This window comes from Anarhichas minor, unplaced genomic scaffold (assembly GCF_050575085.1).
Source record: "Anarhichas minor isolate MPS153535 unplaced genomic scaffold, ASM5057508v1 ptg000024l, whole genome shotgun sequence".
Taxonomy (NCBI): domain Eukaryota; kingdom Metazoa; phylum Chordata; class Actinopteri; order Perciformes; family Anarhichadidae; genus Anarhichas; species Anarhichas minor.
Window position 1 is genome coordinate 10,691,191 of NW_027466470.1, and position 26,619 is coordinate 10,717,809.

Below are 26,619 nucleotides of genomic sequence, written 5' to 3' on the forward strand. Positions count from 1 at the left end.
AAACTATTTTGAAGTCGGTAAATGTGAACATTGATACTGTTACACAAGCCAAAATGAGTTGATAACCAGCTAAAACATTCTGTAAAGGTGAGACCAGCGAGTGGCTTCGTAGATACCCAGCCCAGCTGATATGGGCTCCTCTGTCACCCCGTATGACCAGTCAAATATTACAAAGTAATACACCATATAGCACAGTCAGACATTTGCATACACTGACAGTAATACCCCAAATGCAGGGGGACCTCCACAATGGCAGCCAGAAGGTGTGTTACATCCCCTGAAAGCCCACTACACAAGAGAAGTATGACATTCCACATCTCTGTTGAATCCTCTTTTCTCTCTGAGAGCCAGCTGAGCTTGTTAAACACACTCAGTTGGACTGCAGTGTAATTGGACTTCATGACAGCCCTGGAAGCTGACAGGAGGCACTGTGGGAATCCGTGATGGGCAGAGTGGAATTAAACATTTTAGACAGTTTGTGACATTTGCAAATTCCCGTTGCCATGGTCACTCCTGAATCGCGAGGTCTCACTAGATTCATCCTCGTCGTCCACATCGAGCTGTTCGTCTTTCCTCTTGATGTAGCGCTCATGGAGCACCATAATAACGCCCATCACCCAGGCCGACACAGTGCCAGCTGCAAAGATGACAAAGCCGATGGCGACAAAGAACAGGTAGTCCCAGGAGCCCAGAGTCTGGTGACATAACGTCCGTAGCTGGATGCCCACCTCACCCAGACGACGGCCCTGCATGTCGGCGGGCGAGCCACACACCGTCTGGCCCTCATCTGTCAACACAGGCACACATCAAGAAGGAATGATTAAGGATTAATCATAGCTCAAAAGAACACATTAACATATTTGGTTAGGAATGTAGAAAATGTAACACTGAAGTGCACTGGAGGCAAATATGCATTTTCCCCAAATTCCAGCTATAAGCGGGTCAGCTGTCCTGGAGTGGCATCATTCAGACTATTGAGTCATCTTGATCTGGACTGCGTGTGCAGGGTTTGCATTACATCATGACATTAATCCAGGACAGTGGCATTCTTGAAACACATGATTGTCCTTTGACAGTAGCAAGTCAATCTGCATCTGGTCTTTGTCTGTAAAATAGTGCTTTTGTTTGGGAAAGCAAGAAATCCACATGCAGACATAATTAATGTTAATGTCCCTGAAAACCCCCCCAAAAAATTCGACAGCATTAAACACTAAATAAACAACAATCCAAATTAAAGTTTAGGGGGACAAAAACACCTATAGATATTATCTATTAAGACTTCCATGGGAAATAACTGAAACAGTTTTAACTTTGGAAGAATATGATGTGCTCATGTAGGACCCCGTCAGAGGAGGAAGCTGACTGAGAAATATATTTTCAGAGCCTTTCAAGTGCATTTAACTGCTGCTCTCCTTTGAGAATACAAAGCAACTTTACTTACATATAGCAAACATATGCAATATAATTATCATAACTCTTTATTATCATTTAAAGGCTCCTTTGATGTTGTGAGAGCCATATTGATGCACAAATAACTTAGCAAGGAAAATACACACATGGCGTTAAACACAGCCGCCTGATAAATAATTCATATATTACTTAATAGCATTTTACATAACAATCGTAAATGGCAGCAAACTGAGCTGATTATATGACATATTCATGTTCACACAGCGAGACTTATGCAAAAAACTGCACTAGCATAACAACTTTATCAGAAAACTACCAGGTTTTAATAGCCTCACGTGTACTGGAGTCTTGAGTTGGTGCAGAATTGAATTATGAATTATTCAAATTCCTTTTCCCTCACAGGATTAGAAAGTGACTTGGGCCTTTGTGTCTGTCTGAAACGACAGATAATAAGGTTTCTCATCATCAGGCACCGCGTATGACTACGACTAAGACCTTGCTGGAATCCACAAATCCTGATAAAATGTTGAGTTCCTTCTCTCTCAATTCTAAAAAGGCCGATCAGTCAAATACGTCACATGATGGATGTTGAGCTCTGCAGCAGCTGACGAGAGGCATTTTTCAGGAAACAATCGTGAAGCCGTGTCTTCTGTTACCGCGAGCAGAAACACAACGGCGTTGCCATCTCCATGCCACCACTGTTTTTAATTGGCTTCTGGTTTTTCAAAGCTTTTGTGCAAGGGGGGGAAGTCCCACTGGGGGAGATCAAAAGACTTGGAAGTTTCTGCACAGGGAACAGTTTTCTGAAAGCCTATTTCTACACTAACAGCCTTGAAATATGCATCCTCATTCTGCTGGCATATGCTGTGCATACATGTGGAACTGATGAATACAGGGACATTTGTAGGATCTGCTTTGACTCTCTGCACCCTGCAAGGTATTTTGGGAAAAGTTGAACCATGACAGAATAATTGCATACTTATTGTATTACACAGTTAGAATCTTTCACAAATAATTCAGCAATAATGTTACAGATTTGTTGTTGTTTTCTTCTCACCTTCTGAGCGTTTGACGCTAATGGTAGTATCACACATTTCTTGTGACCTTATTTGAAAGTGTAGAGACAGAGACTGGAAATGAGGAAAGAGAGAGAAATATGAGACGCAACTAAGGTCCCAAAGCTGAATCAAACCCGGATCGTTTCCGTAATGTGGCATGTGCTGTAACCACTCGACTATAAGATACTTTTAACCAACTATTTCACTTGTTTATCCATTTATGTTAGGTAATTATATTAACTGTTCAGTCATTACTTTCGGCTAATTATTTCAATATTTATCCTCTTTTAGCTGTCTATCCAAACCCTTACTTTTGGCCAACTATTGCTTACTTCTCTGCCACTAGTTTGCATGCACTCTCAGAAGCAACACGTGGCGTTAAGGTGTTATAACTGACTCAGGCTGGTGGGAGGTGTGATTTGACAGAGGGTGAGAGCGATCATGCCGTAGCTTTCAATCAAATCACTTGATAAGTTAATTTAATGGGACGACAAAAATGCACTTCTTCCTAATATTTGATTCATTCGGTGCATACATCTGCGCTCTTATCCACAGACAAGCTCTTCTGTGGCTCACAGATCTGAAAACGAGCTTTGCAGCGGAAGAACACGAGGACAGTCAGCCTCTCTAAGCTCCATCTACCACACAGAGAATTCAAAGCATACTCTGATCCTCTCAACGGCTGCTGCTGTGCACTGTTCACACAATATGCTGTACCAAAGACACACATCCATGCATGCACACGTGCACACTCCCTCTTAATATATGCACTAACCCCCTCCACTTGACTTAACTTTCCCATCTTCGTGCCTCTGCTAATGTGTGTGTGTGTGTGTGTGTCCTTGCGTGTGTTTGTGCGTGTGTCTGACAGCGAGGGAGGAAACCCTTCTGGCTTCACCCCCCTCTCCCTCCTTCCCCCCCAACGAGACTGGCATCAAAGAAGAGGGCTTTCCCTCCCTCCGTCCCCCATGCACACTCTGCTCTATTTCTAGACACTCTCCTTATATAACAACTGAAAGAGTGTTAATCTAGCCAGGAAGGCGAGACAGAGGAGAATCTGTTGGTTCCTTCCTGAAGCTCTATCGCTCTCTCGCTTGCCATGCGTTTCCCTAATTAGAGGAGACAAGCGAGCCGTGTTGCATGAACCAGGTGAGACCCGGACAAGAGTTAACAAGGCATTGGAGACAAAGCTCGCAGCTGAAACACAGTCCTCTCTCCGAAATGTTATCCTTCTGTTTTCCCCCTCAAGCACTAAAAGTGTGTATTATTTGGGGTTGTGTGTCTAAATACATGAGTCAGTGAATGTGAATTTCTGTGTGTGTGTGTGACTTTCCAAATATTATTTCCCCGAGACTCGGTTTAGGAGAGAATAAGCTGCCTGGATAGAGATGGACATACTCTGTGTATATATGTAACCGAGGTAGAAAATGTGTGAGTAGCTATCCTCTCCCTTGCTGGCAGCTGTCACTGGAAGAGGCTCCACTCCAAATTAAGCGAGACAAAAGGCAGAGAGCAGCAGGAAAATAGGACAGCTCTTGCAGGACTCGTTTTCGACTCGGCCAAAGATGCGCAGGGACTGTGGTGAACTATAGCATGTGTGTGTGTGTGTGTTAGAGAGAAGCAGGGGATGCCTTTTTAGTAAGCGTGGCGGATGTATTATAGCTATGGTGTTAGAATTACGACAGGCTCCTTGCTCAGTAAGACACACTATAAATAGCAGCATGCCCTTTTGCATAGTGACACATCCACACCAAAGCATGAGCATAATAACTCAAAGTAAGAAAGATTGTTGAATGTCAGTCACATCTATTAGCTTGACAGTGATAAAACAAATCGATATTTGATGGTGCAACTATGATCCATTAATCACATCTGCAGGATAGCTGGATAAAATAGAGATTGATTAGTCATTTCAAGATGAAAGACTCTCTTGTTTTCCTCCCAAACTGCAGGACGCAGAGCTGAATTAATGAACACAGTTGCCTGAAGAGAAATCGAATGGCTCCCTGCCTCCGATCTTCTTTCCCCCTCTTTGCTATTTGATAGTCTGAATGCTGTCACGCTTCACATCTCATCCCACTGAAAGCTGAGCAAGGGTCGAACTTTGCAGACTTCTCCGAACTGCATGGTTACATACATGTGTATTCTTCTTCTCCACATACAACCACATATTTTGCACAACACACTGTATTTACCACAGCTAATATCATAGAGGTGTGGGTGATGACGGCATGATGTTATCTGTTGCGTGTGCTCAAAAGGTGCAGACTTGAGTATTTTAGTATGATATGAGGGGAATCCACCATGGGGCTCTGCGTGTGCTTGAAAAGATTATCAGCATGGAGGCATTCCTTCTTTGGGACTAAGGGAGACGTTTACTGCCATTTTGTTTGTTGAATTACTTTTACTGCTATAAGTTATTTTAATTGTAATATTTTACAATGCTTTATAAATACATTTTAGACCATTAGAAAGAACAATTGTAATGTTGGGTTGTGAAAACTCACTCTGGCTGATATTTTGAAATGCTGAAGGAGGATAAACAGCACGGATGTACTACCAACAGTACCAAACTATCACCAAAGGGCCTGTCTCGAAAAGGGCCCCTGTGTCAAAATCTGGTTTTAAGACCTTTAGTAATTCAGTTTTGCTCTTTTTTTGTTTCATTTTCTAAAGATTTAATCAAGTTACCACACAATCAAACATTCCATAGCAAGTGAGAGTCCTTAAGACTTATAGCTAGTTTTTGGCTTTTTTAATGGCTCATAACTGATATAGTGCATTCATAAATGATTCATCAACCATTCATAACCATTAATTACAACTTATAAACCCTTTATAAAGGACACATTGTCAAAGGGTGCATTTTATTTTATCTGGTTTTTAATTTGTCTGCTTTCTCTTTCATAACTATTTCTAAGATGTCCTCATATCACACACTTGGTGCTAAGTCTGCATTCTTGTATGGTGCTAAATACGTTTTCATCTTTTCATGGGACAGGCCGATTATTGAGGGCAGCCACCAGCAAAAGGCCAACCGTTTAAACAATAACCGGGCATTATCTAATAATTAATAACTGGAGCAGGAGCCCTATTTTGTGATTGGCTCTCTGGGGCCTATCCACCTGATATACGGAAAGAGCAACAGTAAAAGGTCGTGCTGTGATTATGTCACCTTATATGACATTAGAATACAATAGAATGTGATAAAACCTTGGAACTTGAAGCCCTCCAGGTGGACCCACAGACACAGGTCCTCGTTGTTGCACTCGCAGCTCCACGGGTTCCCGCTGAGCCCCACCGAGCGCAGGGCGGGCAGCGCGATCAGGGAGGTGATGTTGACGACCGTCAGGTTGTTCCGACTCACATCCAGCACCTGGAGGGCCGCGTTTTCCACAAAGGCGTCCTGGTGAATGTCCGAGAGCCCCGGGTTGTCGGTCATCCTCAGCATCACCAGGCTCACCAAGGGCCCAAACGTCCTGTCCTCGATCCGGATCAAGGTGTTGAAGGAGAGGTCCAGGTAGGCCAGCTTCCGTAGATTCCCAAACGTGGACTCGGATATCTCCGTAAGGGAATTGTTGCTGCAGTCCAGGTACACCAGATCGGAAAGGTAGTTGAGCGCAAGTGGCGGCAGCTCCACGATGCGGTTGTTGGAGATGATGAGCTGCCGCGTGGCCAGCGGCAAGTTGACCGGGAAGGTGGTCAGGTGCTGCCCAGCGCATTGAACCACCAGCTGGTCATCACACACGCACCTGTCCGGGCAGCCCGTGGAGAGCACCGGGGATGGTTTCACCCCCGCGGTGAAGAGGAGCAGAACTATGAGCCGCAAGGGTTGCGCGCTTGGCTGCGGGGCAAGACGCATGACACCGCCGACGGCTTCATCAACCCCGTTTGGAGAGAGTCAGGCGCGGTCACGTTCTTCATTGATACATCCTAACCAAGCTGTTTGTCTCAGAAATAATTTACACAGAGGTCAAACCTAACGCTTGCTGGTGGCAAAACTCTTGCGCGCAATGTCTCAGTTCATCCTGTCATTGGTTCTGGATCCGGCGCGCATCCACTGGTTGGAACTTGACAACAAGATGCCTTCATGCTGTTTCAAAGTGCATCTATTTATCGTGATTCTCCCGTCGAAACAAAGCTATTCAGACACTGTAAGCGCTCACAACGTCCTCTCATGCTGTGCTGCTTGCAATGGTCACGGTCAGTTGTTCCACTACATGTTTGCCATCCTCTCGCTCTCCGAAACTGAATCCAAATATAGGGGGGGGAGGGGGGGGCACTAAACTCCGCGCGGGTAGGGGTGGGAGTGCGTTGTGGAGTGATCTCACGCTTTGGAGTGTGCTGGAGCGAGAGGGGAATCTCTGGGCAGCAGAGCTAATGGAAGTAAAGTCAAAATGAATGGGATGCATGCATAGGAACCCAAAGTAAAAAAGGTGACCTACAATGCTCCAGCTGCAGGCACAGTGATCGATCTACATATGGAAACATCTCTTTGTGGGTATGTGTGTTTTATACCTTTTGTCAGCCTGCCTCAGGTGTGTGTGTGTGTGGAGGTGGAACAAAAGCAGGTGCACCTGACACCTGGGAAGCATATATGATCAGATCACATGGGTTTTAGGCTCTGGAAACAAGAGAGCTGGGCAGTGATAACAATGTGTTAAGAGGGGGATCCCTAGCAGCCATCTACACGACTCAGACCTATATGTGCAATGAGGCTTTTTCAATAACGTCTGACATATCAGCCCCCCCCCCCGGATTAGATTGAACCCAAGCAGACAGCGGATGATGGGATGAGATGGGACAGGGTGGTCTCAGGCAGCAGTTGATTTCCTCTTCACTCCGGTCTCAGTATGAGTCCTGAGTCTATTCTTGGTTATCTGTGTAGGTGTTGAAGTGCTGAATCAGCATGATGGAGGAGGAGGACAGATGTGCCGCTGACAGTCCGTGAAAGAAACTACCCAGAGTCGGCAGTCAACAACCCACTGCCCACTGACCCCGCTCACTCTTTTCCTCTCTCACACGATGAGGTAGAATCTTTTCCTTCTATGCATTCCCTGGTGTCAAAAATAGAGCAGGAGGCCCGTAGACATGCACAACCTAATGCTTTTTCACACTTGCCATCCTGTGGACTGAACTAATCCACACAGCTGTTTTGTGTCAAGGAAATTCAGTGACTTCAGGAGGACATCTAGTGACGAACACTTGGTAATGTTTTACACAGCGAGAAGCTGCCGTGCAGAAATCAGCTCATACACTTTCTTTTCGGATGCATGGTTTGCATTCTTGTCTGGTAATTACCCAAAACCCATGCATTGCAATATACTTAAAGCACCAATTAATTCTTTAACCTCTGAAGAAGAACTGGCCCACTCTTATCTCATTGAGTTCACTTAAGCATTGCTCAAACCCAAAGAACTTTAATCTTAAACTCTAGGGGAGATCACAAAGTTGCTAAAGATATCAAATATGTCGAGACATCTAGATTATTTCCACTCAATGGAATGGTGCCATATAGCCTACAACATGGAGTATTAGGTTTGAATATCTTCATAGTTGGAACAATATGATACTGCAGAAGAAGATGACTAAAAGCTTCTTCAAGGGAAACAAAAGGGGGAAATTGTATATTATTGGGTCAAAGAATAGACCTTTAAAAATACGAACTACATAATTAACCAACCAGGAAGGTCCTGACGGCAACAATGACTTTACATGCCGGCAGTAAAACCAGTTCTGGCTGTGCGGCCCTGTTGCCATTGCAAAAATAATCTACACTCTCATAACCTTTTTGCCTAAGCATGGCCTTGATTCACCTCAAACATTGTTCAGTGTTCTACATTCGACAGATGAATTGCAAAATGAAGAGGCTCGGTATACTGTAATCCCTCGTCTTAGAGCATGTCAGTCACATTTGACCTTTGCAAGAAGTTGTCCTGCATTTTTATCTTTATGGTCACTCTGCATTCATAAGACCTGTTTTGTCAAAAAGACAAAGACAAAAAAACAAATCACTACAGCACCAAATTGTTGTTTGAGTGACATAACAAAATATAACATAACAGTGTAGAAGTGACTCTTGGCCTGCTGAGCAAGAGACACCACTGACAGGGCTTTGCATGTCTCAACCTGACCTGATATGTGATACAGGAAACTTTGTTCTTTGAGATCCTTGGTCACTTCAAAGCAGGTGCAGATTGTTGGCAGCCCTCCATTGGTTTACCAGGATCAGAGCCCTGGTGTTGTGAACTTGCTCACTGGCACAGTTTACTGGATGGAGTCATCATTAATGTCATTACTTGCACCTGTGCTTTTCTTGTCATGTCAAGTGAAAATGTCTGTCATAAAAAAAGGCCGTAGAAGTTGACACTGTCAGATAAAGGGGTATAACGTATCCCGTATGAAACAAATCCTCACTTTATATCTGCAATATCTTCTATAATTAACCATATTGAATAATCTACTCAAGCAAAGATACATCTTCATAATAACAGAAATGTGAAACCTGTTAAAGTAAAACTATTCGCAAACAAAAGCAAAGAATAGAGATAAGGCCCATACATTTAATTCAAATTTTTCACAAGCAACTTAGATGTTTTTCTTTGCAAGTGAAAGCCCTATACTGAAAATCTCACTGAAGTAAAGATACATAAGTAGTATTGTTGCAGCCACTTGCAAATTACTTATAGTGCTTAAAATGCTGTTGTAAGTTTATACTGTCATATATTATATGAGTGTATTATCAATATTATTGATGTAGCCACATAGCTGGTTGAGATGGAGGTAATTTCATAAAAATTATACTGTTGGGTTGTTGAATCTATATTAGTGCATCATATAGTAAAAGGCCAACGTATGTTTTGTTTTTTAAATGTTTGTAAAGTAACGCGCAACTAAAGAATGTAAAAAATAAATAAAGTGGAGTAAAACATAAATTTCTTTCTTGCTGAAATAAAGTGGAAGTATAAAGTAGTATAAAATGGAAAGCACAAGCAATGTTGTAATAATAATATGAATCATTATCAGAGGGGAGTCCCCTATTTTCGCTGGTTACCAGGTAACGATACAGTTCAGTACATGGTCTAGTGCGCATGTCAGAAAAATTGAACTGATTATTTGAGGAAACGTTTCTGTAGAGCACTGTATCGTAGAGCGAACCGGGTGTTCTCGTGACATTTAGCGCACATTAACAACACAAGTTTAAAGGAAAAAAATCATTTTCATAAACGGCAGACTGCAGTAGGCCACAGGTGGCACACCACGCCCTCATTGTTTGTGTTACCATAGTGTTACGTAAGCCTTTACGCATTACGCACGCCGTGGGTGTATAAAGAGACAGATGCACCCGGAAACACAGTCGAGTACGTTTCTTGGAAACTTTAGTGACATCGGTCAGTCGCTCTGTTTTTCACACTAGCTACATATTTCAGGTAAACTTTTTTTATGTTATGGTTCCGTTTGTCTTCTGCACGTCTCCTCTCAAACGTGTTGGTCTAACGTTGATGGCGTCGTTGGTATCCTCATTTGACCTTTTGCCTTTAATGCGCCCGTGCTCTCCGGTGTGCTTTTTACAGCCTCTTTCTCCCGTTTGAGTTTCCCCTGATATCTTATCTATAAAAAAAATACTAAGAGTTAGGCTAAACTCAAAAAGTAAGAGGTATTACTTTCAAAATGAGTCAAAAGCTGACATGATAACAATATATACGCCTGTACATGTATGCACATTTTTTTGGGAATAACTCGCAAGTAATTCCGCTTTTTTTCTCTTCCTCTCTCAAGATTGCCAGGATGGTTGTGCTTTCCAAAGAGTATGGATATGTGGTGTTGACTGGCGTTGCCAGTATAGTGATGGTTACACATCTGGCCATTAAAGTTGGCAAAGCCCGCAAGAAGTACAACGTAAACGTGAGCAGATCATTGGTGTTCACATGTATAGCAGTGTATATATATATTCCACTCTCTCAATCATACTGTTTAAGAGCTGCACCTCAATAAGTCCACAGTCCGCTGGCATAGTTTTATGCTTGAGCGTGTCTTTCTGTGGCTCATGTAAAGCACTTTGAATTGCCTGTATACAAATAAACTTGTCTTCACTTGCAGTATCCTCGGATGTACAGTGACGACTCAGAAACTGGAAACATTTTTAACTGCATCCAGCGTGCACACCAACACACGTATGTATGAGCTGAAATATGAGCAATGCAACTTAGATTTGCACCCTCTAGTCTAGAGTGACGTTGCACCACGCTCTCGTGATAACAATGGGAAAAGAGGTGAAAGTTAACATGCCGTTATAACCTTTCACCAGCCTGGAGATCCATCCCACCTTTCTTTTCTGCCTGGCAGTTGGTGGTTTGCATTGTCCGGTAAGTTTATTTTTGCAATGTCATACTTCCTCAGCACCAGCATCTATCTATCTATCTCTTTAGCAATTAAAGCACAAAGTTAGAGTCGGCCTAATGCTGTTGTTTTAAACTAATATAACGATATGCAGGGTTTGTACAAAAAAATTGTAATTATAAAATCCTGTCATATGTGTGTTACCTTTACTTGTGTGTCTGTCTGGTTACAACAGCGTCTCACCAGTGGACTTGGAGTTGTATGGATCATAAGCAGAGAGGTGTCCGCACATGGGTACTCTACAGGAGGTAAGAAAATGTTGGGCAGTCCATGTTTCATTTACATTTTCTGCTTTTGTAAAGTAAAGCAGGTTGCAAATGTGCTATAAATACTTTTCATCTCCATCAGATCCTAAAAAAAGAAAGTGGGGATCGTTTGGGAACGTGGCTCTGCTCGGGATGATGCTGACCACCGTCTGCTTCGGCCGCACCCAGCTTGGCTGGACGCGACCACTGAGGAATCCCTTCTGTAACACTGCTAACTGTTGCTAATGACAAAGTCTTCAGGGTGGGCTCACCTAGTCAACCACTTTATAATCAAAGCAGCTACATAACCCGTATACTTTGCAACATATACGCTAACCTCTGACCAATTCAACATTTGAAGCCAGGTGACATTCATGTTGTCAAGTGACCTGACCAGTTCTCCAGGTAGGATACATTCCTCCTTCAGACTAATGGCTGGGGTGTAGTCTACATGCACGATCTGTCAGTTTGTCTTGATAGCGTTTTCACCTGCACCCTGATTTCTGAAGTAGTTGGCCACAAGACATAAGATATATTTCATATTTTTGATTTCTTTGTCTTGTAAACAGGGTTTTGGCTGGTCATATGAATATTAAACATTTATACGTTGGTTATAAATTATCTTGTGCTTTTTTTTTTTTTTATTGGGTGTTGAAAGGGCATTTATTGAATGTGAGGTTTTAATAACTGCAATGTTTGTTTAAGGGAGCGGCTTTTTTTTTTTTCTTTAAGCTTGGCAATTGTTCAAAGTCCACATTACTTGTTGAGGCAGGTGGATTTGTATCTCTGCAGAGCTGTTAGGCTCACAAAAGAAAATACCCGTCACACAGGCCACAATGGCACAGCATAATGCAGAAGAACTCTTCCACCTGCTGTTGCAGTAAGACCCTAAAGTTGTCGACTACAGTATCATGATTTCTGATTTATTATCAAACAGGAAATCTTAATATCAATATCTTACAGTACACATTTCAATGACATTAAATCATACATCACTGTTGGCACTTAACAGTAATATAACTCTGAACACACTACAGGTAAAGACTGATACAACAGCTTAGTTCCAGCACATTTGCATGATACTCCAGCTAATACAGGTAACAATCTAAACTGCACCTCTTCTCCATTCAAAGCATTTGAACATTTGTGCAGAAAGAAATACATTTATAAATATGCATTTTACAACTCCTTTAACAATATTTTGTTTTCCCTTTACAAATTGCTGCTAAGTGTTTATTTAGTGTAGGGAGGTCTCTTCTCAGTGTGGATTAAACATTCATTGAAAACAGAATAACCGTTTTAAAGACCAGAATTAGACCATGATAAAACTTCCATAACACATGTAACTGCACATTAACGGCTGCAACAAGAATATTTTCCACATGTAAGTTGAATACATTTGAGCAACTGAATGAGATTTGGCTTCTACTGTACGATATTCTTTGTGTCTTTTTCCAAAGTTATGGCTTTTGAACTTTATAATCAAGACCTCAGCTTTAAGACAACACGATTAACCTGGCAGTTTGGCGTGAAAGTGCACTTCACTCATATTTGGTCACCTAAGGGATCCTAATTTATATTCCTTAAATATTTTAGGCATGTTGGCAACTTTCCCATGTGTCTCTCGCTCTCCTATTTCTTGCTGGATAACCTGAGGTTGTCTTTCATTGGAGGACTTCATGCAACCTTGATCCACGTTACCTCAAATGACCCCTAGAGGGCACTGTGACCATTCAAGCCACATTAAAGTGCTGTGCAAATGGGGGAGTAAGTCAGGGGTGCAGAAGCACAAACAAGTCTCCACTAGGCTGAAGATCTCTGGAAATTTAAAGGGAATGTGGAAAAAAGTGCCTCTGAAACCTCCCATTTAAAAGACTCAATGGATCCTTCTCATGGAACCACAGATAAATATATTTTTCTATCACTAACCCAAAACTCGTCTGCAGAGATCCAGGCAAAGGCTTTTCTGAGATCCACACTGGTCTTCCTTTGGTGTCTGCTTTGTTTCTGTTCTGAGTCGTGGAAGTGACTGAGGATGCGTCCATCAGTAGGTGTACCTGGAGAGGGGCGTGTCCTCCATCAAATCATCCTGGAGAAGAAGATTACAATAATATTTAGACTACTACAGTTAAGAATAAGTTTAGAAAAGGTGAGACTAGGTCAATGCTTATACACCCAGCGGTACACTTTTTGAACAGTATATTAAGGGATTTTGTGACTTTTAATATATTATTTTTAAAACTTGTCTGATTGTGCTGAGATGATAAAGAGCTCTGAAGATAAGCATAAGGAGTTATGAGAATAAATGTCATATGTAACTGAAAGAACTGACTGACTTGATTTTGTATATTTGTGTCTGTTTCTCCTCTGAAAACTTCCCCTTGCATGTGGTCATACATTCAAAGAGCAGGATTCCATAGTTTCTATGTTTAATTAGCTGCACCACTGACCTTCATGAGAGTGATGTAAGACTAAGGGGATAGAAGAGTTGATATTTTAAACTTCACAGTTGATTTTACAAACAGTGAGCTGGGGGAAAAATTTGGTGATTTATAGTTTCAATTCACAGCACTACAAGGTAATACGGCAATTCCATAAAGTTTTGTCAATCTTGAAGATTTTCATTTAAAATATATATCGCTGTAGGAGGTAACTGAGCCCACTGATGAAAGTATTGCAATATTTATATATTTGCAGTATTACAAACTGGGTGTCTGTGGTGACCTTTTGACTTTATACACACAAAAGATGTAACTATGCACACAATTCTGAAAACTTGAAGCTCATGTATCAACAAGAAGACTCAAGACTACTAAACTCTAAGCACAATCCCATTCAGTCTGGGTCAAGCTCCCACACCCCCAGATCCTACATTTCCCAAAATGCAACTGCAGTCTTTTGTTAGACCCTCATTGCCTGGTTAATCACTTGTTTCAAACTCTACACCTCCAGTTCGTAACAAAATCTAAAGCCAAACTGAGGTTATTCTCCCTCAGGACAAGTAAACTGAAAAACAAATGCTGAAGTGCCCCTTTAATCACAAGCTTACTGTATTGTAATACATGTATTTATCTCACCATGGGTAGATCCTGAAGCCGATGGAACTCTGGGTGGTTTGTCCGCTGGCGGAACTTGAGGAAGAGGATGACGAAGACGATAGCAGTGGTGACGATGAACACTGACAGCAGGCCAGCCAGCAGGGGATCTAGAGGGGAGCTTGAGCGGTAGCGGGGCCCCTTGAGGTCTAAATGACACACGAACGGACAATCGTAATAAAACAGTTAACACAGTTGTAAGACACAAAATAAATAACATTACTCTCATCACCTTACCTTCATCTCCCACATTGAGTTCAGATGGGACGTCCTGGTACGTGGGCCCAGCAGGACCCCGGCCTGGAGCGGAGGTCAGGTGTCCTGTGGTTGTCGGCTGTGTGGAGGCTGTGGTCCATGATTCAGACTGTGGCCAGATGGCGGAGGCGTGGGCTGTGGAGCTCGTATCCTGCACTGTGTGGGCAGGCTGAGATGAAAAGGTGGTGAAGGGATCTGTGGTCACAATGGCTCCGCCATCAGTGGTTGAGATGTGCGGTGGAGGGGTGGTGCTCTGTACAGGCGGCGCAGATGAAAGGTAGTCTGCGGCAGCTGAAAGTGGGGATGTGAAGGCAGTGCTGTATCAATTCAAAACGGCACAGAGAATTCTTCAAAGGAAACGAACCGTACACACAGCACACTGATGTAACTCCACAAAACCCTGTTAATAGAAACCGATCACTCCCACTGACATTAAAACAGATAGACGGTTAACTTGTTTGTATTTTCATGCATCAAATAACGGCATACTAATGGTGGTGGATGCTCACTACGGCATCTTTCCAGTTTTGCAGTGGCTGATTCAGATAAACCGGGTCTGTAACAATGTGCCAAACACTCCGCTGTAAGCAATTTTGATAATCAATTAATTGTTTGAGCTGTTGCAAAAAAAAAAAATGGCAATAATTTACCAGTTCTAGCTTCTTAAACATGAATATTTCCTGTTTTGTTTTTAACTATTTGAGTAAACTTAATATACTCAGGGTTTGGACAGAGAAAACCAGACATTTGAAAACATTAAATATGAGTTCAGGGAACTTCACATTTTACAGACCAATCTATTATTCATATAACCGAGAAAATAATCAGGAGATGAATCGATAATGAAAAGAATTGTTCGTGGGAGGCCTGGTGAACACAGTTAGAAGTTTCACAAAGCTATTGTTATAGGACCGTTCTACTGCATAATAATTTACAGGAGTTTTTTTAGTTTTCTTTTAAGTCACTGCTTTCATTTTCTCTATGAAACGAGTGAATATACACACCTGCCTATTCCCTCTTTCAACATGAGTATATTGTTACTCCACCAGAAGCACGTGGCCCTTTACATCAAGTTCCACAGCTCATGCTGACAGCTGGGGAGGGGGCTGGGAAAGGGGTGTGTTCAAGGAACTTTGTACGATGGGTAATTACAAGGCTTCCTTTCTACCGTTTACATGTAGGATAGAATGAAGAGACAGGCTGTAATTAGTGCTCCTGTGGGCAAAGCACAATGGGTAAGAATGAGAGTATCCTTGTGCATTTTCTGCATTAAGTCACAAAGCAACTTAAAGTAATTACCGTATTTTCCGCACTATAAGGCGCACTTAAAAGCCTTTAATTTTCTCAAAAAACGACAGTGCGCCTTGTAATCCGGAGCGCCTTATATATGGATAAATTGGTTAATTGGTTGATCCATACTGGTTGTACACGGCGCTCTGTCAAAATGTTTCAGTACGACTGGTAAACTACAAAGCCGCACCGCGGTAAACACCGGTACTGTGCTTACTCCTAGTCCAACACCACTTGTGTGTATAAAGACCCCAAAATGGCACCTTTCAAGAGACACACTTACGACGCTATTCTATTCTATGCGCCTTATAATCCGGTGCGCCCTATATATAAAAACAGTTCTAAAATAGGCCATTCATTGAAGGTGCGCCTTATAATCCGGTGCGCTTTATAGTGCGGAAAATAAGGTACTGATGTAATGTGTAGCTTTTTGAAGAGAGGGATAACCTACACATTACTCCACAGGGACAGACAGAGAAGTGACGACAGCAGCTAATAAGAAAGCAAGAGTGTGAACAGGATGGCATGATGTCATGTTGTTTGTTGTTTCTGTGCTGCTCAAAGAGGCAACAGGGCATCAGCGTAGAGAGTTATATTTATCCGATCTATAAAAGGGAATCTCTTAGATGAGGTTGCGACACACATTCTCAATCTCATAGCAGTCAATGTCAGGGGTCAGGAGAGGAATATGTTTCCCGGAGCGCTGCTGGCAGTGAGCCTGGGAAAGAGCGTCTGTGTTTGCAAACAGGCAGCTTTAAATGTGTGGGATGATTTATTTCAAGAATCAGGATGTAAAAGTAGAGTGAAGTGAAAAGAACGTGAAGTAAACAGACTGGACTGGAAAAGGATATATGCACAATTATAGAATTATTGACGAAATGACAGTCATTTTTATGTCTTGAAGCTTTTAGAGAGAGGCAGCATGTAAACAGTGCAGGTTTGTCTTGAATACCTGAGGGTGAAGGAGCAGTCATGACGACGGGTACATTCATGTGTTGAGATGTAGCCACTGCAGAGTGCGTTACATATATTGCATTTGTCGCAGCCTCTGAATGGACTGTTGCTTTGGTCTTGGTAATGGTGGTGGTTTCAGTTGAGGTTTCATCCCCGCTGTGAATACGATGTGCGACCTCATTCCCAGGATCCTCTGTCAGGTCAGGAGATGCTGAGCGTCCAGCATAACTCGGGAAGGCAGCCAGGGTGAGGACAGGAGGCAAGGCACTGCTCTGACCTATGAAATAAAAGGGATATGAAAAAGGTATTAATCATTGTATTTTTTTGGCTATAAAATCGTGTCTAAAAGAATTCCCAGAGCATAAAGTGGAATATATTCAAATGTCTTTTTTTGTCCAACAAACAGTCCAAAACAAATATCTGCAGTTTACCGTCATTGAAGACAAAGCCCCGCGAAATGATTCACATGTGACGAGTTGGAACCAGATCATTACTTATTACTCAAAATAATGCTCGTCAAAGATAATAGTTGTAGATCATTTTTCTGACATTCGACTGCTTGATTAATCTACTAATTGCAGCTAAAAAACAAACAAACATTTGCATTTGGTGCTGTCCTGCATTCAATTATATAGTATATAAAACGAGAAACTATGAGAAGACTACATTAAGTATCCATTAACATTTAAAAAATGTGCACATTACTTAAAAGTTCAAATAAATAAATAAATAGATGACTGGTGAACAGAAATCATAATATAAAGTGTAATTATAAAAAGGAAAACGAAACGCTCATCTCTTGAACAAATGAATCAAAATAAGCGAACTATAAGACATCAATAAAATAACTGAACATATCTAAATCAAAATGCAACCAACAGCCTGCAGCTCTGTGTAAACTTTCCATAAGATCAATAGACATGTCTGGAGCATCATGTGGGAATCGATAACGGGTCCAACTCGCGTCAGCAGGATGTCAGGTGAAACACATACTCACATACATACATACATACACACACACCAGGATGACACCTTACCTCTTGTCTGCGATGAGCCGGTAAGCACCACCAACACGCAAAACGCCAAATTCATTTCAAAGCGCATCTCCTTCGCGGCCTTCGCATGCAGATCGCAATAAAAACAGAGCAAAGCGGGCTCTCTTCGCAGAGACTCCGCTTCCCAGCTCTCGGAGGTTGTTTCCGTTACGTGATTTGACAGGGCACATCATCAGCGCTAAAAATATCCTGAGGGAGTCGGGCAGAAGAGAAGTAGGGGTGGGGCCGCACGCCAGCCTGCATGCGGGCGGCGGGAGTAGAGAAGGCTGCACGCGCTTCAGCGAACACGCGTCAGCGATCTCACTGCAAATGAATGTTTCACTCTCCGGCTCTTCCTCGTTTCCTGCCAGTCACCTCATCCCTGAATCTATTCCTCCGACATGCACCAGTTTGCGGTGGCTGTTGCTCCCCCCTGCTCCAATCAGACGCCAGTGCGTCAGAAGCGCAGTTGTCTGCGTCAGGAGCGCCTGTTGTAGAGCGCTGTAGCGTTGGACGCACGCGAGTTTGACTGTGTTCGTGGTTATTGTAGGCTCTTGCTGCGATGTTATTTACAGCGATTAAACGGTGGTAGGTGAGTAGGCGTCAGTGTTCGCTGGTGGTAATGTGAGACAACAACTTTTCAGCCCCCACAGAGGTCAGCGTGTCGTCATGCCTGAGCGCACGGCCCACATGTGTACTGTATGGACAGCTGAATGACCCGCTGCGTCCTCAGTGTGAGGACAGCGTCTCCTCGTTTTTTAAAGCACTGCTTTTTGACGACCAGGCTTTAATTTCGGAGGGATTTCAAACGGCAGCGGGGAGACACCTTCACGTTGCGCTAGATGGAGCCTCCAGCCAATCCGGGAGACGGCCCGGTGGAGTTGGAGTTAACGGTAGAGAACGTGGAGTCGGTAAGTTTCAGTAATCAGCCACTTCACTGGATGATTGTTTATTAAACTACGCATATAGATGAAGCTTGTAATGCCATTCAGAACACGAAAGCTAATTTCAATTTTTCAAAAATAAAAGTTGCAGCAGCATTATCTCATATTTATATGGATATGTTGTATTTTATACAATAACTCAAATAACAGTAAAACTATTTAAAACAGAGTTTGGTTAATCGTAGTTGACCACAGGAAGGTTGGACACACTGGACATTTTGTAACATGATACCTTTATAAGCGTATGCTGTCCTAATAATAACTAACACCATGTGCCATGGATTACTCGCTATGACAACACATTTTTTACTCCATTCAAACAATTGGACATCCAGCATGCATCATCATTAAAGCCTGTTAATGCAACTCAGCGATTTGATTAACAACCTGTTGCACAAAACACAGATGCATCCATTATCATTACTGTATCTACTCAGTCAGGAAATATGGGGATACTGATGGGTGTTATGATTATGATTTGTATCCACTCAGACATCGTCATCCTTATCTGTTATTACCAAATTACTTTAGTGTTTCCTTTGTATTGGCTCTTCTCTGCTCCTCAGGCTCTCTACCAGCTGTACTTTGACCCGGTCATGGAGCGTAAGAATGTGGCCCAGAAGTGGCTGACCCAGGCCCAGGCCTCTGCACAGGCATGGCAGTTCTGCTGGGCCCTGCTTGGCCCCGACAAGGTGTGTTGCTTCTGCTCGAGACATCTTTGAAAATAAACACTATTTCAGGGTGCAAGAGCATAAACTGGTTGGATGTCAGTGCGGATTAGAGCTTGCACATTTTGTATATGTCCGTTACAGTGAGTCTGTCTCTTTGCAGCTCCCAGAGGTTCAGTTTTTTGGCGCTAGCACCCTTCACACCAAGATCTCCCATCACTGGAGCGATCTCCCCACAGACCAGCATGAGAGCTTGAGGATGCAGCTCCTCTCCCACATCCTACACTTCTCCTCTGGGCCCAAAATGGTGCTAACCAGGCTGTGTGTCGCCCTGGCCTCTATGGCTCTTAACTTAATTCCACAGGTCTGGTCCCAGCCGGTGGGGGACATGGTGAGGGCCTTCCAACCGCAGAAGCCCGACTCTGAAGGCAGCTCTGAGGCCGCCCAGGACCCTCAAGCGCACTGCCTGGCACTGCTGGAGCTCCTCACCGTACTTCCAGAGGAGTTCCAGAGCGGCCGGCTGGCTCAAGCGCGCCGTACCCAGCTGAGGGGGGCCCTGGTTGGGGAGTGGGCAGTGGTGTGTCCCTTGCTGCGTCAGCTGCTCCAAAGCCAGGACTCCTCCAACCAGGTGAAGGAGAAGGTGCTACTCTGCCTGTCCAGCTGGGTGGGGCTGGACGTGCCGTTAGGGGAGAGTCACGAACTGGTCCAGGACTGTTTCAGTGCTCTGTCCAACCCAGAGCTGTTCGACACGGCTGTGGAGGCGATAGTCAATGCCATCTCGCAGCCTGACAGCCAAAGGTGAGAAACATGCCGCTTCAGAAATCCATTAAGGCCACAGTCAATTTCCAGGCGTGTGAATCACAACCCGTCTCTGCAGGTACATTGATGCTCTGGTGAACTTGATGCCTCTGGTGCTGGGTCTCCATGACCAGCTGAAGACAGCGGCTCAGGATGGCGACATGGAAACCTCACACGGTATCTGTCGTATTGCTGTTGCTATGGGGGAAACACACTCCAGGTACACACAGCTGCACACACGCACACACACACACACACACACACACCATCACGAACTTACCTGGCTTCGGTAAATGGCGTTTTTTGCTTATGTTTGTTTGTGTACGACAGGGTTTTGTTGGAACAGGTGGAGCACTGGCAGGAGTATCTGGCTTTGGTTAACATGATTCTTTTCTGTACTGGCATCCCTGGGCACTACCCAGTCAGTGAGACCAGCAGCTCCCTCACACTCACCTTCTGGTACACTCTGCAGGTAGGGTGAAAGAAATGTATGAGATAAATACATGTAAACAAGACAATACAAAGTCACTCATCTCTGTTAAACGTGAATGTGTTTTTGTGATCTAGACACTAAACTTTCTAATATATTTCTTGCATGTTCAGGATGACATCTTGTCATTTGAGGAGGAGAAGCAGGCAGTTTACCTGCAGGTCTACAGGCCGGTTTACTTCGAACTGGTAGACGTACTACTACATAAATCCCACTATCCCTCCCAGGAGGAGTACGCCTCCTGGTCTTCTGATGACAAGGAGCAGTTCAGAATTTACAGGTAAGACGCAAAACAAGTGGAAGTTCTTAAGGAGCACTAAAACTGGATTTTACATCCTTTCTCACAAAAAAAGGAAGCTCCAAAAGAACATGTCTGCACCGAATTTCATGGCAATTCATCCAATAGCTGTTAAGACATGTCTGCCAGTGTGGATAAAAATGGTAGCACGATTATCTACTATGCCTCCACGTCTCTTTTGCATTTCAGAGTGGACATTTCCGACACTCTGATGTACGTGTATGAAATGCTGGGGGCAGAGCTGCTCAGTAACCTCTATGACAGGCTGGGCAGACAGCTGATGGACCCACAACAGTCAGCAGTCTGGCAGGTAAGGTCATTAATCACTGACTCCCATTCCATGCACATCTACTATCTCTGCAAAGTGTTACCTGCGTGATATTACAAAATGCTAATATTTTCTTATATAAATTCTATTTTCCCCATTCCTTCCTTACTGTGTAACTCTGCACCTCCTGGTTGTATTTCCACTCTCATGACCTAACGTCACATTTCGGTTTTTTTCTCCCTCTTCAGGACACAGAGGCCCTGTTATTTGGCTTCCAGTCCATAGCTGAGACGATAGACGTGAACTACTCGGACGTTATCCCGGGTCTTATTGGTCTCATCCCCAGAATCAACATCAGCAACGTTATGCTGGCTGACACCGTCATGTACACCATAGGTACCTAACAGACACGTGACTTTAATGTTTTACATTAGAACATTATTACAACCAGGATTATTAACGGCCATGGATGTCTTTCTACCGTCTGGTGTGCACTCAACTATAACAAACCCATTTACACTCACTATCCATGACATGTACCTCGTGTTGGCCAGGATCCCTGGCTGAGTGGCTGGCTGATCACCCGGTGATGTTGGGTGGCATATTACCCATGGTGCTTCAGGGCCTTGTGAAGGCAGAGCTGTCTGTGTCCAGTGTATCCACCCTGAAGAGGATCTGCAGGGAGTGTAGACATGACCTCGGCCCCTACGCTCAGGACATCCTGACCATGTCACAGGTCAGACACGCAGCCTTTAAAAAAAAAAAAAAATGACATATTACGGTCTTTCTATTAACACCCGTGTTCCTCTGCAGGACGTACTGGTAAAAGAAATCCATAAGGTGAGTAAACAGCCTTCAACATTCACCAGTTCTGTCCTACTCTGTAAACACAAATGCACCACCAAGTGTCTCTCTGAACACATTGTGTATCATGTGTGCTGTGTGTCTGTGTGTGTGCAGAGCAGCCAGTGCATGTGGTTGATGCAGGCTCTGGGCTTCCTCCTGTCCGCCCTGCCAGTGGAGGAGATTCTGGGCCGACTTCACTCTCTCATCACCCCTCACGTCCAGCAGCTGGATACACTGGCCCAGCAGGAGGTACATGCAAAGAAACTCTATAAAACTTCTACAGAAACTCACAAACACTAAAATAATACCTGAAGTAGCAGAGGTGTTTATTTCCAAGTACAAATTGGATGAATCAAGAACACTATACTTTCAAAGCACTTTATTATTTTGGTGCTAAATTAAGTACAGAAGGTTAAATACTGTATTTTACTGCACTACTTTAAAGTGTATTGTCCCTCTAGTAGTACGCACTTCACTGTACTCATAGGCAGTATCTTTTGAATAGAATATTACAGTAGTAGTCCAGTGTATACTAATAATACCAGATCAATTAAAAGTCAGTGCCCTTAATTTCACACGACGCAATTTAAAATTTTTACCATCATACTTTTAGCTAGAATCATCTAAAATGTGAGTACACTCAAAGTTTATTTGACTGTATTGATAAAAACTACAGATGGATTTTCTTAAAAAAAGTTGGTTATTGCGGAAAAAAAACATCAACCTAAATACACAATTACCCAAGTAGTTGATTGCATTTAAAATATGTATGGTAAATGTAAAATGAAATCCATTTCACTGAGCTAATAGACACTCTCATGCAGGGGGAGGTCTCAAATCTCTGTTGACAAAAATGTAGAAAACACTGGCTTCTTTGTAGTGCAGCACTTTTGCAGCTTTTGACACACCTTCTACAGTAACAGCAGTAAAATTGCTCTTGACTCACACAACCGCTGTCATATTCACTGTCTTCACAGGGCTACATATCAAACCCTTCCACTTTGTCTCCCTTTACAGCCTGATCCTACTAACAAACAGTCCATCATTCACATCCTGGGGATGCTGTCCAGTCTCTTCACCACTCTGGACATCAACAGACAAGCAGACAGCTTAGAGGGAGCGTCCAGCCCAAGACTCACTCCCTCACACAGCACACAGAATCCAGTAAGTTTAGCTCCAGAAAACTGGACATGGGTAGCTCCATAAACATAAATCATACCAGCAACTGCATCTGAATGATATCAAATTACCTCAGCTGCTTCCTCATACACCAGTGAAATAGTAGTTTTGTGAATCAACCCTTTAGAATGGGCCTTGTGCATCTATATTTCTGAACATGCAAAATATTGAAATGAACCAAACATACTTGCATGAAATATACATACAAATTTTGTTTTTAGGTTGTCGTTGTGCTACAGCAAGTGTTCACGTTGATCCAGAATATCCTCAGCAAGTGGCTTGATGACTCAGAGGTAGTTGAGGTAGGAGGGTTTTTCACTGCTTGCATAAATATGTATGTGTATGCTGATGTATGCGTGTGTGTATGATTTATCTATGTGTGTTTACTGACTCACAGCTCTCTCTCTCTCTCCAGGCAGTGTGCGGGGTATTTGATAAGTCAGTTCGAACCCTCCTACATGATTTCGGGCCCATGGTGGCTCAGCTGAGTGAGATGCTGGGGCAGATCTATTGCGCCTTCCCACAAGCCTCAGCATTGGATCTGGCACAGCAGGTACACCCCCACAGATCAAAAAGCATTTTCCCTTCAAAACTGCAATTCAGACTTTTAACATGCTTTTGGGATCATATGTCCTTCTCTTTCCTTCTCTTTTAATTTTTTTAGATGGTTCACATATTTGCCGGAGAGGAACATCACACCTCTAACCTCAAAAGCCTTATTGAGGTTTTGACTTCTGCCACACTTACTATATTTCATCAAGGTAATAAAATCCTGCACTTAATTCCAATTTACTTTTAGACATACGTTTGTCTCGTCTCATCTTATATTCAATGTACAGGTCCACGGGATCATCCTGATATTGCAGAATCATTTATGCACCTTCATGCTCAGGTGGGTTGCGTATTCGTGTCCATTGTTATGCACGTTTGCAGCTCACAGGAAACTTTGCCTGATTACTTTGTGCTTCATTTAGATTCTTAAAAGGAAGCCTGATATGTACCTGTCTGACCAGTTGGATGTTAAAAGGCTGTTTTACTGCGGTGAGTATCATTACATGGTTGTACTGTATACACAGATGTGGAGATAGTACTAGAATAGTGTGGGCCTATACTAAAGTAAACGTACTGTCACTTTAAATTAATATTACTAAAATAAAAGTAAAAATACTTGTGTCAAAAATGTACTTAATAACAAAATAGATTGCATGTTAACTTTTATAAACAAGTGTCTTCCCTATAGCCAAAAAAGACAAATAAATAAAACGCGCTGTGGACACAAGGGCGACAATTAATTTAGAATCAACCGTAGAATAAAACATTACCAAAGCAGACAATTATTTTCACCGCGTGGCGCGCGCACACGCAACTACGCAACGAAGTGGTCGATGACGTTCCCAGGAGAGTTCAGCACCGTGTTGATGATGCGCTCACCTGTCTGCGCGGCACCGCCAAGTCCTCCACAATCTGCTCCTGGCTCAACGTCTCTACTCGCTCAGCCTCAAAGCATAATTTAGTATGCCAGGTACAATAATGTTAATTACAACCACCCCCCACATGTGGCCCGTGAACGCAAACATTCTCAACGGATCATTTCCGGGGTGTCCCCCCCCCTCCGACCGTGGAGCTCTGTCCTTACCTGCGGCCGCAGACACACCTGCAGCTTCGATCGATCTGCTGCAGCTGCTGATTTATGTCTTTTTCTCTGTTTCCCTCTTACACCGTTTGTTTTTATTCCGTAACGGATGTGACTTGAAATGTAGCGAAGTACTATACTTGTGCTACAAAGCAGGCTGCATAAGTTAAATTGCTGATTTTGGAAAATACTCAAAAAAGTAATAAAAAAAAACTACCTTGTTTACGAGAGTAAATGTATTTCGTTACTTACACCCCTCGTGGTCGTATGACTCAATATCTAATGGTATGGTATCGAAAAATGGTATCAAAACTGATTAAATTGAATTGTATAGGATAATATGACCCCACATGTTTGATTCCATGCAGTCTAAAATGTTGCATTTCTTTTTTACAAATGACTGTGTTCAAAGTCAAGACACAACCTCACTCACATCATCTTGAAATTCTGCCTGAGACAACCATGTATCTCATTAGCTGAAGCATTCATTTAAACACATCTTTGTCTCTGTTTTCAGGGATTCTGACCCTGAAGTTCCCAGAGACACTCACAGTGAAAGCTGCCACACTATTCTTTGTAAGTTGAGGCAGAAATGTGCAACTTTTAATTGTAAGCTATAGTTTAAAAAATATATATATATATCATTTCATCTCATCAGCTCATAGATTCATGTGTTGTTGTTTTTCTCTGTACCTGGCAGACGGAGCTGCTGCCTCGTTGTAAAGACATGCCCTCGCTTGGCGAAGTGTTGCAGAGTGATGGCAAGCTTCTGACTGAGACCATACTCCAGGTGAGTCACACAACTAGATAAGGAAAATGTGAATCATTACCCTGTGTACTGTGATTGTGAGTATTGATTTGGAGAGCACCCACTCACTCTTTTGTACACTTTATTAAACCAGAGCATGCATTTCAAACCGTCACCAGACTGTTTTTCTAACGGAAGGCTTCTATTTGTGTCGCAGGCGATTGGAGGCGAGTCCCCTCGCAGTCTGACGGAGCACTTCTCTGAGGTGTTGTTTAGTCTAAACAGACACTGTCCAGCTCTGCTGTCCCAGTGGCTGAAAGAAACACTACAGACCCCAGGATTCCCCTCCGCACAGGTCTCCACCGAGCAGAAAAACACCTTCCGTCAGCAGCTTCTGAGGTGACGATCATACACTTGTCACAGCTTTTAAACATCAAAACTGTGTTTTTGTTTCAAAAGGTGTTGTGTTCTCTTTATTCCATCAAAGAAGTTGAATCAGCCGGCTCGGGTCTTTCTGTATGAAGTTAACATGTTTCAACAAAATGAATTCATCATCTTTTTTCTTTTTTCCAGGGAGCAAACCCACAAGCGCCGCGTTAAGGATATCGTGAAGGAGTTTTCTCTGCTCTGTCGGGGCCAGCAGGGGTCTGGATACTCTGATTACTAGACTGAGCTGGTAGCACTCCCGAGTTCAAGAGAAAGTGATAAAAGAAAAACCCAGAATCTCTTTCTGTTTCAATGATAAATGGTGCCAAATAGTACTGATCACTTGGGCAGGTGAAAGTGGACAACAGAAACCATAATGCTTGGACTGAACCAAAGCAAACACACAGATTAGGTGGACTGTTAGCATGAGCGGACCTCTGTGCAACACGTTTCTAATGAAAATACCTCTGCAGTTGCTCAAGCAGGATAAAAGGAAAGGAAACGGTGTCACACTGCCCTTTACTCTTCTCCAGGAATGGATCCAAACCCTCCCTCCATCAGACAAAGTGACAAGACAACA

General features: G+C 43.1%; 3 protein-coding genes across 3 annotated transcripts; 2 read left to right on the plus strand and 1 right to left on the minus strand.

Annotated features, from left to right (window-relative positions):
• Positions 1 to 467: 467 nt before the first annotated feature.
• On the minus strand, positions 468 to 6,330 carry LOC142956006 (leucine-rich repeat-containing protein 52-like). Its single transcript, XM_076097289.1, has 2 exons — positions 5,682 to 6,330; positions 468 to 787 (listed from the first exon to the last, which is right to left on the minus strand). Exons 1-2 carry the CDS (start codon positions 6,328 to 6,330, stop codon positions 468 to 470), a joined length of 969 nt encoding a protein of 322 aa, XP_075953404.1.
• Positions 6,331 to 9,800: 3,470 nt separating this feature from the next.
• On the plus strand, positions 9,801 to 11,734 carry mgst3a (microsomal glutathione S-transferase 3a). Its single transcript, XM_076098407.1, has 6 exons — positions 9,801 to 9,898; positions 10,248 to 10,373; positions 10,569 to 10,642; positions 10,777 to 10,834; positions 11,044 to 11,116; positions 11,217 to 11,734. Exons 2-6 carry the CDS (start codon positions 10,257 to 10,259, stop codon positions 11,357 to 11,359), a joined length of 465 nt encoding a protein of 154 aa, XP_075954522.1. The 5' UTR covers positions 9,801 to 9,898; positions 10,248 to 10,256; the 3' UTR covers positions 11,360 to 11,734.
• Positions 11,735 to 18,580: 6,846 nt separating this feature from the next.
• On the plus strand, positions 18,581 to 26,619 carry LOC142956569 (importin-13-like). Its single transcript, XM_076098224.1, has 21 exons — positions 18,581 to 18,652; positions 19,252 to 19,377; positions 19,517 to 20,151; positions 20,231 to 20,371; positions 20,482 to 20,623; positions 20,755 to 20,921; positions 21,129 to 21,249; positions 21,456 to 21,603; positions 21,762 to 21,943; positions 22,021 to 22,047; positions 22,168 to 22,302; positions 23,071 to 23,217; positions 23,454 to 23,534; positions 23,648 to 23,785; positions 23,897 to 23,993; positions 24,072 to 24,124; positions 24,207 to 24,273; positions 25,383 to 25,441; positions 25,566 to 25,655; positions 25,831 to 26,012; positions 26,187 to 26,619. Exons 1-21 carry the CDS (start codon positions 18,584 to 18,586, stop codon positions 26,278 to 26,280), a joined length of 2,901 nt encoding a protein of 966 aa, XP_075954339.1. The 5' UTR covers positions 18,581 to 18,583; the 3' UTR covers positions 26,281 to 26,619.